This window comes from Zophobas morio, unplaced genomic scaffold (assembly GCF_036711695.1).
Source record: "Zophobas morio isolate AGI-343-1 ecotype UQ-CSIRO unplaced genomic scaffold, CSIRO_AGI_Zmor_V1 ptg000022l, whole genome shotgun sequence".
In the NCBI taxonomy this organism is placed as follows: domain Eukaryota; kingdom Metazoa; phylum Arthropoda; class Insecta; order Coleoptera; family Tenebrionidae; genus Zophobas; species Zophobas morio.
Window position 1 is genome coordinate 2,193,117 of NW_026972127.1, and position 13,113 is coordinate 2,206,229.

General features: G+C 33.9%; 1 protein-coding gene and 1 pseudogene across 1 annotated transcript; both read right to left on the reverse strand.

Moving 5' to 3' along the window:
- Positions 1-748: 748 nt before the first annotated feature.
- Positions 749-1,634, reverse strand: LOC135133560 (uncharacterized). The gene has a single exon (XM_064062013.1). The coding sequence runs from the start codon at positions 1,505-1,507 to the stop codon at positions 1,001-1,003; it is 507 nt and encodes a 168-aa protein (XP_063918083.1). The 5' UTR covers positions 1,508-1,634; the 3' UTR covers positions 749-1,000.
- A 7,372-nt stretch (positions 1,635-9,006) lies between these two features.
- Positions 9,007-10,800, reverse strand: LOC135133505 (serine incorporator 1-like; annotated as a pseudogene).
- Between the last annotated feature and the right edge of the window lie 2,313 nt (positions 10,801-13,113).

The following is a 13,113-nucleotide window of genomic DNA, read 5'->3' on the forward strand; positions in this document are numbered from 1 at the left end:
TTTCTTGACGTTTCATGACTCCGAGAATATGAAAATATAGGTTTCCCGTTGTCATCTGTCCGTTAATTTTTATTATCATCCCCACCAACAATTGCATGGTGTCAACTCAAAATTTTTCATAATAATTCCTACTTAAATTATATAATAAAATCAACTTACGCCAATTTTTTCAATGGAAAGTAACCAAAGTCGATTCATTTTTCATCATTTTTTTTAGATCTGTAATCTGGATTTGTGTTTGACTTGAACTAGGGTCAATTTATGTTAGGCTAAATAAAGAAAAGACTTCAAAAACATGCAATACTATTTATCTACTTATAGTTTCAGAAATAGATGGTAATATTCTCATTTCAAGTCATTAGTTTTGACCCGAATTGAGTGTATTGGCACCTCGGGACATACTTGTTTGACCCAACAAAACAAAACGCGCTTCCTGTTTGATGCAACGTCATTACGAAATCAGTGATGCCAATCCACGTCGCATGTTACGGTCCACTGCAATCCAAAATATTATTGTAACATTGGATTTGATAATAACGAAACCACTAATAATATAATAAACACTGCTATATAATATCAAACATCATAATTTCACAGTGTTAAAAATAGCAAGCTGAAAAAAGCGGAATTTCAGTTAGGAAATCAAACACACCCAACACTATTTCAGTGAAACTTTCACCGAAAACATTTATTAGAACTGTCACCAAAGCATCCTATTGTTAAATTACGCAATAAAGAAACAGAAACATTTTAAACAAAAATTCTTTATTTGTCGGAACAAAAAAATAATACTGTTGGCATACAAAAACCAAAACACCTAAATTACGTGATTTCGCCAATCCGCATCCAGCGGAAAATACACATGGGCGAGAGTAAGGTCAACCAGTCCCAGACATGGACTTCCATCAATAAATAATTAAATAACACACACAAAAAAAGTCTCATTGGCAAGATCACCACTTTTACAATAGGAACATCGTCAAACTAGAGCCATCTAATCTCATTTCCCTAGATGTATCTGAATATTCGGTAAACTAATCGTCGACGCTATTTTGGCGAACTTCTTCGCCGAGATGCTAGTCCTCACACCACTGACGCCCGAAAGCGAAACATTGCACTGTCCATCCACATTGACCACCTTCACCTCCTGTCCGCAGTTCCGCACGTCGCTGTCGCTGCTATGCCTCCTGATACCGTTCTTCGACGACACCTTGCCGTTGCTGCCCACGTAGGTCACCACGTCCTCGTCTATACTCTGGTCCAGATACACCGAGCCGTTGTTTCCGATGTACACCACCTCGCCGCCGCCGCTCAGCACGTGCACCGTGCAGCCGTCCCCCACGACTTTGAGCGCCGCCAGGTTGTCTTTGACCTGAACGCAGCAGCCGTTGCCGACCACCAGGAGCTTGCGTCTCTTGCCGCCCTCCAGGCTCAGGCTGAGGTTGTTCCCCACGTACTTCTTCGTCTTGCTCTCGCGGGAGCTTTTGTCGGGTACTACTTGCACCATCTCGGGCGAAACTAACGCGGACTTGGCTTTGCGTTCTTTTTAAGGGGGGCAAAGCTCGGAATGTTATTTACCGGCGCGGGACGCGGCGCTGTGAGCTGGTTCCGATTCGTGGGGAACCACCATGGATGTAATTGAGTTTTTATAAGTAATTATTACTCATTCAACGACCTTAGTGCGGCAGTGTTGGGTGCCGGGGGGCGATTGTTTTATTTTTGTTTACTATCAGAGGAGTTATTGCCTTTCGGTGATATGAGAGGATAGGTTTGATAAGAGCTGTAAAATGGGCTGACGGGGAAAGATCGCACTTTTTGTCGACAGGATGTGCGCTGTAATTGCCAGTACGGTTATCTGCAGATAAACGTTCCAGATAATAAGAAATTTTTTCACGCGAAGTGTGTGTAAAATTTATAGATAATTGAGGACGTCCTTGGTTTCACATCTCATGTCATTAAAAGTACAAAGTTTTTTTTGACATACTGTGTTTTACAACGCTATAAAATCTTGAATTAAATAATACGCAACTGCGCCGACTTTCACTAGTTTATTTTTAAGAATGAGAAAGTTTAAAGAAGAAGGGATAAATACTTTAATGGCAAATTATTCTTCTTGTTATTATTATCATTATTATTAGCACCTGGAGGGAAACGAAAATTACTTTATTTTCAAAATCGGAATAATTTTTTTTGTGAATTAGAGTAATAATGGTTGATAAGAGTTGTAAAATGGAAATATTGGGAAAATCGTAGTTTTAGTGGGCAGGATGTGTGCGTGCCGTTATCTGCATATGATACACATTCTGGTTAATAAAAATTTTTTCACGTGAAAAGTGTGTAATATTTAATATACAAACAAAATTGAGTATAACGGTTTTTTCTAGTTTTTTTCTCCTAATTGGTTGGTTGTCTAGTAGCACGTAAAATAAATTATAGAATTTTTTTGTAATTTTCCAAATTAATATAAAATTATTTAATTCAGGTCAATGTTCACAATTATCTAAATTACTGCAATAAATTAATGCTTGTTATGATTTTTATCTCCAAATTCACTTCCTGTTAATTTATAGAAATTATTTTAATAATATTTTTACCCATCAACAATCACTTAAAATACGTCGGATTTACAAATAACTGACATTTTGTAAACTTTCGTTTGATTTCAAAATTACTACGTACATATTGTAAAATCTCAGACTGTGAAAAAAGAAACAAATAATTGATTATACCGGGTGTCTGTAAAATTCTATAAAAGTAAAATTGGCAACACTGCACCCACCTAATGCGTGAAAATGTTTAAAATTCCTGCCTTGTGCTCGTAATTTTTCCAAATTTTGGTAATTTTTTGTAAAAATTAGTCATCACTACTTACTAAAATAAAACTGATTTTGGCAAATGACATACCCACTAAGAAAAGAGTTTTTTAAAAAAATCTGTTTGTTTTTATGTTTTGAAACACGTTTCTTTTGTTTTTTTTTAAGTTTTTTTTGTTCTTTATAAGTTTACAAAATCTTAATTAACAAACCCTTCTTTTGAAAGTTATACCAATTTTAATAAAATAGTTAAAGCTGTCATTGCAAAAATACTTTCATTTTATAATCACTGAGCACTCAAAACATCAAGAAATTGAAAAATTAAAATATCGAAAAATTGAAGAGTCCAGGAATTGAAAAATTCCCAAAATTGATATGTTGAAAAATGAAGAAATCGAAAAGGCGACGAATTTTAAAAATCAAAGGTTTGAGATGTCAAGAAATAGAATGAGAAATTGTCAAATTGAAATATCGAAAAAATCTATAATTGAAAAATCGAAAAACCGAGGAATGAGGAAATCAAAATTCCAAAATTTAAAAAATGGAAAAATTGAAGAATCGATAAACTAAAAATCAAAAAGAACTGAGATGTCCAGAAATCGAATAAAAAAATCGTCAAATTGTAATATTGAAAAATCAAAAATTTAAAAATTCGAAAAATTTAAAAATAGAAATATCGAAGAACTGAAAAATCAAAAAATTTAAAATTTAAAAAGTTGAAAAATTAAAATATAAAAAAACCGAGAAATCGGGAAATTAGAAAATCGAGACATTGAAAAATCGAAAAATGAAAGAATCGAAAAACTGAAAAATAAAAACTGAAATGACGAAAAATTCAAAACTTCCAATGTTGAAAAATTAAAAAATCGAAGACCTGAGAAATCCAAAAATCCAAAAATTGTCGATAAATTTTTAAAATCGAAGAACTGAGATGTCAACAAATAGAATAAAAAAATCGTGAAATTGAAATATCCAAAAATCAAAAATTTAAAAAATTGAATAATTAAAATATCGAAATAAAGGATCGAGAAATCTAAAATTGAAAAATCGAAACATTGGGAATCGACAAATTGAAATGACGAAAAATTGGCAAATCGAAAAAAAAAGAAATAAAATAAATCGTAACATCGAAAAATTGAAAACTGAAATGACAGGAGAAGTCTAAAAATTGAGCATCGAAATACCCCAAAATCCAAAAGTTAAAAATTGAAAAATTGAGAAATTATGCAATAGAATCAAGAAAAATCTAAAAACGAAACATCAAATTCGAAAAATTAGAGAATAGAAATACCAAGAACTGAGAAATTGAAAAATCAAAAATTTTAAAAACTAAAATCCAGGAAAAATTTTGAATTTTTCCTGGATTTTAGTTTTTAAAATTTTTGAAATCAAGAAATTTAAATATGTATAAAAAATCTAAAATTTAAAAAGCGAAAGAGAAAAATCGAGAAATCAAAAAATTAAAAAATCAGAAACTTGAAAAATCGATAAATCGAGAAATCAACAAATTAAAAATTTTAAAATTGAAAAATTCAGACATTGAAATATTGAAAAATCGAAAATTTGAAATCTAGAATTTAAAAATCGAAAAAGTAAAAAATCGAGAAATCGAAAAGTTGAAAAATTGAAAAACCGAAAACTGGAATATCGAAAAATTGAAGAATTGAAACATCAAAAACCTGAAAAATTGAAAAATCGAGAAGTTGAAAAACCGAAACATAGAAAGTCGAAATGGGAAAATCAAACCGAAAAGTCAAAAAAGTGAAAAATGGTAAAACTGAAACATCAGAAAATTGACAAATCGAAAACTGAAGAACTCGAGACATCGAAAAACCATGATTTCAAAATTACTAAGTACATATTGTAAAACCTAAAACAGTGAAAAAAGAAACAAATAATTAATCATACCGGGTGTTTGTAAAATTCTATAAAAGTAAAATTGGCAACACTGCACGCGCCTAATGCGTGAAGATGTTTCAAATTCCTGCCTTGTGCTCGTAATGTTTCCAAATTTTGATCGTTTTTCTAAAAATTAATCATCACTACTTGCTAAGATAAAACTGATTTTGGCAATGACATAGCCACTAAGAAAAAGGGGGAGGGTGGGCGGGGCTAGTACCTGCTTAGATAAGACTAGAGATGTGTATAAAAACGGTTTTTAAAAAAATCTGTTTGTTTTTATGTTTTGAAAAACGTTTTTTTTAAGTTTTTTTTTGTTTTTGTAAGTTTACAAAATCTTAATTGATAAACCCTTCTTTTGAGAGTTATACCAATTTTAATAAAAATAGTTAAAGCTGTCATTGCAAAAATACTTTCATTTTATAATCTGTGATCCGTTAACGGCCTATAGAACCAACCTCTGACATGTTTCATAACCTAAATTTAAGGTGAGAGGGAAATCATGTCATCATATATGGATTAATTCAAGAATCGAAATCTTGAAAAATTCCAAAATTGAAATGTCAAAAAATTGAAAAATCGAAAACAAATTGAAGAATCGAAAACGAAAAATCCCAAAACTGAAATATCGAAAAATCGAACAGTTTCAAATCAAAGTTGAAAAATCGAAAAATTAGAAACCTGAAAATTGGAAAATCTGAAAAACGAAAACTTGCATTAACAAACGGAAAAATCGGAATATCGAGACATCGAGATATCGAAACAATGAAAAGTCGAAAAATGAGAAATGGGAAAATTAAAAAATCGAAACGTCGAAGAATCGAGAAATCGAAAAATTGTTATACTGAAACATTAGAAAATTGAAAAATGGAAAAAAATAAAAAAATTTAAAAATCTCAACAATGAAATATCGAAAAATTAAGTCATCGAAAAAGTTAAAATTGAATAATCGAAAAGCCGAAAAATTGTTATATTTGGCAAAATCAACCTTATCTTGGCAAGTACTAGCCCCGCCCACCCACCCTTTATTTTCTTAAAAGAGCAGGTCATCTGGCAAAATCAGTCTTATCTTGGCAAGTACTAGCCCCACCAAGCAAAAAAAAACCTATCCTACCTTATTTTTTACATATTTAAGGTGCGAGGGGAATCATGTCATCATTTATGTATGTACATTAAAAAAACACAAAATTTCATGAAAACTTACGGGAATAAAAGAAGATTTAAATTTGTTAAAAAAAAAACAAAAAAACCTATTCTATATTTAATATATTAATTTATAAAATAAACGGTTTTTTTACACTCACATCACTAGATAAGACTGATTTTGGCAAATGAGATCCATCTAAGAAAATGGCGGGCGGGTGGGCGGGTTTTAGTACCTGCCAAAATAAGATCGATTTTGGCAAATGACATATGCTCTAAGAAAAGACAGGGTGGGTGGGCGGGGCTAGTACCTGCTAAGATAAGCCTGATTTTGGCAAATGACATACCCTCTAAGAAAAGAGAGGGCGGGTGGGCGGGGCTAGTATCTGATAAGATAAAACTGATTTTGGCATATCAGATACACTTTAACGAAAGAGAGGGTGGGTGGGTGGGGCTAGTACCTGCTAAATACGGGGTCGTAAAATTAACTCAAAAGCATGTCAGGTCAGAATTTTCCAAAAATAGAACACCAAAGTCCCCTAAAATTGTTTTAAATAATTTGCAAAAAAAAAATCTCCATAAACTTCCAAAACAATACACCATGATTAGTTTCCATTCCCACTCGACAGAAGAACATGACTATCCCCGCCCACCCACCCTGCCTCTTTTTCAGTGACTGATTTTATCTGATCTGAATCAAATAAATGGCCTTATACTTAACAGAAGTAAAATTAGTCCTTAGAAATAGAAGAGAGGGAGATGTTAGTACTTACTAAGATAAGGCTGATTTTGGCAAATCAAATACCCTCAAAAAAAACAGAGGGTGGGCGGGCGGGGCTAATATTTGATGAGATAAAACTGATTTTGACACTTTTAACATTTTCGACTATTTTTCTAACTAGAAGAGGTCAGGTCACGGTAGGTCAAGTCAGGTCAGATGCATGAAATAACAAATAAATTTTATAGCAAATACTATAACAAAAAAAAATACGATTAGCGTCTTTTTTTACTTTTTTCATTAGACTATTCTAGATTCTATTATTAATTTCCAGTCCCACTCGACAGAAGAACATCACTAGCCCCGCCCACCCACCCTGCCTCTTTTTCAGTGATTGATTTTATCCGATCTGAATCAAATAAATGACCTTATACTTAACAGAAGTAAAATTAGTCCTTAGAAATAGAAGAGGGGGGGAGGCTGGTACTTACTAAGATAAGGCTGATTTTGGCAAATCAAATACCTTCCAAAAAAACAGAGGGTGGGTGGGCGGGGCTAATATTTGATGAGATGAAACTGATTTTGACACTTTTGACATTTTCGACTATTTTTCTAACTAGAAGAGGTCAGGTCACGGTAAGTCAAGTCAGGTCAGATGTATGAAATAACAAATAAATTTTATAGCAAATAGTATTACAAAAAAAATACGATTAGCGATTTTTTTTTAATTTTTTTCATTAGACGATTCTAGATTCTATTATTAGTTTCCATTCCCACTCGACAGAAGCACATGATCAAGAGCCTCCCGAATTAGAAAAAAAAAAAACATTGCGGATCTCGAGACTTTTTCAAATTCGTAAAAAATAAAACACCAGATTTCTTTAAATTTATCCCAAAATAAAACAGAAATATTAACTAAAAGTTTTAATACTAGTTAAGTAGTGTTGTTTAGTTGTTAAACGTAGCAAAAGAACCAATTTTAAAATAATTTTTGCTCCACCAAAATGTGAGAACTCCCCATTTTTCAGACACCCGGTATGTATGTTGAAAAAGATTTAAAAAAGTGCAAAATGTAGTAGAAAAATCGAAACTCCGATTTTTTTCCGAAAATGTTAAAAGTGGCGCAGACGCCCCCCCTTATAATTGTTTTGTCCTTCTTATAGTTTAAATACTGCAATTATTTTTAAACTGTAAAAAATTGTAATAGTAACTTAATTAATTCAAAACCAGTTATTATAATTTCCGGTTTTTCCTATCAATAGTCTCCTTTCTGTCTATGTATAGTTTGTAAACTACATCAATATGAATAAAAAATATGTCATTTAGCGACGATAAAATTTCCAAATGTGTAGTTGTTTTGGTTTTAAAAAAATAAAAACAGTCAAAAACAAGGTTATAGGATGACGCAAAACAAATGCAGATATACTGGTTTTTAAATTATTAATTCATTTGGCACTTTCCACACGGTACAAAGAAAATTTTCAGTTAAGTGAACAAAAATTTTTGTAATTATAACAAAGCACGGCCTAGATCTGGCGATTTCTCGCATTTTAAAAAAGCCATTTTGACGCAGCTTCTCATAAAGATTTGTGTCAATATGCAACCAACATGACAGATGTGTGTTTCATTGCATTATTTAAAAAATACATATATCCGAAAACGAGAAGACATACGTTCAATATTTCACAGCATTCTTTGATCCAAGTAATTAATGAAATCGAAAATTGCTTTTCGTTTCATGGTAGGGTCTTTTCTTTTGTGGTATTTTCGTGGAAATGTGGATAGTTTTGGGTAGTAGTTGACGCTTTCCACCATTTTAAAAAGAAAAATTCGTTGATATAATCGTCACAGCACATCGCGTTAAAACCGATTTTTTTATGTTCGCACTTTAACGTGATTTTCCGGACGTTTTCATCTGAAAATGTGCGCTTTTCGACAAAAAATAAGCCCGGATTGAGGTTGTTTCCTGAATAAAACCAAATTTGTAACAATCGTCACAACACTCTAGGTTAATGCGATTTTCACATACATACTTACCTACCTGGAATTTTCCGGCGTGCATCCAGTTTTTCTTTTTTCAGAACTGAGCAGTTTTCACTTAGTGTTTTCCTTGAAAAATGTTTGTTCTTTTGATTTTTGATAGTAACTGGAGGCGAAAAATGTTGAAGCCAGTTTTAATTGCAATAAAGCTTTTGACATTTAGTCGTCACAGCTAACTATGTTAAACTAATTTTCGATTTCTATTTTTAATAATACCTACAAAAAATTTGTTGTCAATTCCACCATATTTAAAGATGGAGGACCGGAATTACGAATTTTATTGCCTCCAAGAACTACCAAAACCTTCGCATCACACGTCACAAAAAATCCACTTCAGTCACACTTCCCATAAAAGCTTCCTGTATGCAAATTCCGTCCAAATAAAACAATCCCTACGTGTTTCGAAACTTTATTAGTTACCAATAATTATATGAATATGCAATGTACCTCCGTAAAAATCTAGTCATTTTTAAAAATAATATACAAAGAACTGTAACACCTACATCTACTTATTTGCATGTAATACAAAATTGTATCTAACTTGATCACAACATTAGAATAAGGGAAGAATACACGATAGTAAAATTCGCAGCTCATAATCTCCAAGCCGAAACTCACAGGTGCTTCCTAAAATCAAACAAGAAACGACACACAATAAAAGATAGACGAATTTATAGCAACAACAAAATATCACACATCTAATCATCTCAGACTGAAACGGATAAATTAATTAAACTCGCGATCCGGCAACACAATCGGTGCGACCAGCGTCCACCCATACAACGCCAAGCAGAGCCAGCTCGAGATGACTTTGATCCACATCGACGCCGAATTGGCCTTATTGTTCAAGCTCGAGTCCGGCCTAAAAAAATTATCAGTAGGGACGGGTGTACAAACTGAAACTGACCCTTCACTACGTACTTGTACCAGTTGGTCAGCGTCATCATCACGTACAACGTGGCTAAGGCAAACATCAAGTGGAAGAAACTCCACGAATACGCAACTGTGTCTTCCTCGTTATCCCAGACCTTCTTCTCGCCCCGTTCGGCAGTGTCGCCGTCATCTTTACCTGTGATAGGGATATAGCCTTCAATACAGAAAAGGGGAAACAGTAAAATAAAAGAAAAGCAGCTACGAGCAACTAAAGTTAGAAGCCAAACTTTCCACAGAATTATGTTTTGGTTACTAAAGTCAAACTAAGTGCGTACCTTCGTTTTCAACAAGGTGATCCGATCCGCCGCTCCTTACTGCACACAAAAATAGAGTTAGTTAAGTGGAGACATCTATTTAACTTAAGCAAAACGAAGCACTACATAATGCTATGGGACGACATAGAGGGGTTAGTAAGTTTACTCACCGGCCCCGTTATCCTTGACTAGCATATTTTCGGACATGGTGATTTTCGACGACTGACTAGCGGAACGCAGGGATGAGTACAAGACGCAGCACATCCAAACAATAAGTGCCACTATTCCCTCAGAATCGAAACCCATCTGGTGGTTTTTGGTGATGCTGCCGGCACCCACGATACCCAGAAGGCCTGGGTTGCATTCCGAATCTACAAACACGCGGTAAGTCGCATTCCGGACGAACTAACTTGTAATTAAGCTCCGCCTTTAAAAACGGGCGGAGCGTGGGCAACCAATCAAAACGCTAGTAGTTCTAACCCAACTTTTTACCTGGGGAATTAGAAACTGCAGACCATGTCAAGTAAGTAACGTACAAGGACACAACGGACGACTGCAGAAGTCCCGACCTTGGTAATTTTTCCTGTACAGCCGGTAAAATCGACACCGCACTAATAATAACGGCCAAGATTAAATTAAACGAGATGAAGAATTTGTGTAAATCGCAACCGCTAGACTAAAATTTGTTTATTTTTATTTTCGCCAAACTTTCGTAATCAACTTACCTTTGTGAAAAATACAAAAAGTAAGACTATACCGGTGATGGTTAGTGCAAAATTGAGGAACGTAGCTGCTAGTAACGCAAAATATCATCCTTTGGATTCCGTTTCCTCAAAATTACCCACCCAAGCCTCCGGCCACGAATGGGCAAAATCAACAATCAAAATCAGCTGGATTAATATAAACAGAAAGCCTCCAATCATCCCAAAGTACATCCAAGTCTCCCCAAATGACCCCTCAGGAATGAAAAACGCCCCAATAATGCCTAATTTGTTAAAAGAAACAAAAAAAACCTATTCTATATTTAAAAACAAAAAAAAAGTGTTTTAAAACCAATAAAACAAAGTTTTTTTTTACAGTCACATCACTAGATAAGACTGATTTTGGCAAATGAGATCCATCTAAGAAAATGGCGGGCGGGTGGATGGGGTTAGTACTTGCCAAAATAAGATCGATTTTGGTAAATCACATATCCTCTAAGAAAAGAGAGGGTGGGTGGGCGGGGCTAGTACCTGCTAAGATAAGGCTGATTTTGGCAAATGACATCCTGTAAAAAAAGAGAGTGTGGGTGAGCGGGGCTAGTACCTGCTAAGATAAGAATGATTTTGGCAAATGAAATACCCTGTAAGAAAAGAAAGGGCGGGTGGGTGGGGCTAGTACCTTATAAGATAAAACTGATTTTGGCATATGAGTTAACCTCTAAGGAAAGAGAGGGTGGGTGGGCGGGGCTAGTACCTTCTAAAATAAGGCTGATTTTGGCAAATGACATACCCTCTAAGAAACGGGAGGGCGGATGGGTGGGGCTAGTACCGGTTAAGACTGATTTTCGCAAATGACGTATCCCCTAAGAAATTTAATTAAATGATTATAAGAAAAGAGAAAAGACACTAGAGGCTCCAAAGCACTTTCAAATTCTTTCCAAACAGGAATACCTCGAACCTCAACATTGTTTAAAAAAAAAAACGCAGTCCTAAAATGAACTCAAAAGCATGTCAGGTCAGAATTTTCCAAAAATAGAACACCAAAGTCCCCTAAAATTGTTTTAAATAATATAATTTGCAAAAAAAATCTCCATAAACTTCCAAAATAATACACGATGATTAGTTTCCATTCCCACTCGACAGTAGAACATGACTAGCCCCGCCCACCCACCCTGCCTCTTTTTCAGTAATTGATTTTATCCGATCTGAATCAAATAAATGACCTTATATTTAACAGAAGTAAAATCAGTCCTTAGAAATAGAAGAGGGGGGAAGCTAGTACTTACTAAGATAAGGCTGATTTTGGCAAATCAAATATCTTCCAAAAAAACAGAGGGTGGGTGGGCGGGGCTAATATTTGATGAGATAAAACTGATTTTGACACTTTTGACATTTTCGACTATTTTTCTAACTAGAAGAGGTCAGGTCACGGTAGGTCAAGTCAGGTCAGATGCATGAAATAACAAATAAATTTTATAGCAAATAGTATTACAAAAAAAATACGATTAGCGTTTTTTTTTTTAATTTTTTCATTAGACTATTCTAGATTCTATTATTAGTTTCCAGTCCCACTCGACAGAAGAACATAACTAGCCACGCCCACCCACCCTGCCTCTTTTTCAGTGATTGATTTTATCCGATCTGAATCAAATAAATGACCTTATACTTAACAGAAGTAAAATTAGTCCTTAGAAATAGAAGAGGGGGGGAGGCTGGTACTTACTAAGATAAGGCTGATTTTGGCAAATCAAATACCTTCCAAAAAAACAGAGGGTGGGTGGGCGGGGCTAATATTTGATGAGATGAAACTGATTTTGACACTTTTGACATTTTCGACTATTTTTCTAACTAGAAGAGGTCAGGTCACGGTAAGTCAAGTCAGGTCAGATGCATGAAATAACAAATAAATTTTATAGCAAATAGTATTACAAAAACAAAATACGATTAGCGTTTTTTTTACTTTTTTCATTAGACGATTCTAGATTCTATTATTAGTTTTCATTCCCACTCGACAGAAGAACATGATCAAGAGCCTCCCGAATTAGAAAAAAAAAAAAAACATTGCGGTTCTCGAGACTTTTTCAGATTCGTAAAAAATAAAACACCAGATTTCTTTAAATTTATCCGAAAATAAAACAGAAATATTAACTAAAAGTTTTAATATTAGTTAAGTAGTGTTGTTTAGTTGTTAAACGTAGCAAAATTACCAATTTTAAAATAAATGTGAGAAGTCCCCATTTTTCAGACACCCGGTATGTATGTTGAAAAAGATTTAAAAAAGTCCAACATGTAGTAGAAAAATCTAAATTCCGATTTTTTTCCGAAAGTGTTAAAATTGGCGCAGACGCCCCCCTTAACTGTGAAAATTTACAACTCAGCGTATATTTTTTAAGATATGTTACACTAAAATATTGCTTACAATTGTTTTGTCCTTCTTATAGTGTAAATACTGCAATTATCGTTTTTTAAATTGTAAAAAATAGTAACAGTAACTTACTTAATTAAAACCAGTTATTATAATTTCCGGTTTTTCCTATCGACAGTCTCCTTTCTGTCTATGTCTAGTTTGTAAACTACATCAATATGAATAAAAAAATATGTCTTTTAGCGAC

Coding starts and splice junctions, on each gene's coding strand:
- LOC135133560 (XM_064062013.1), bottom strand. CDS start 1,507: ATGGTGCAAGTAGTACCCGACAAAAGCTCCCGCGAGAGCAAGACGAAG.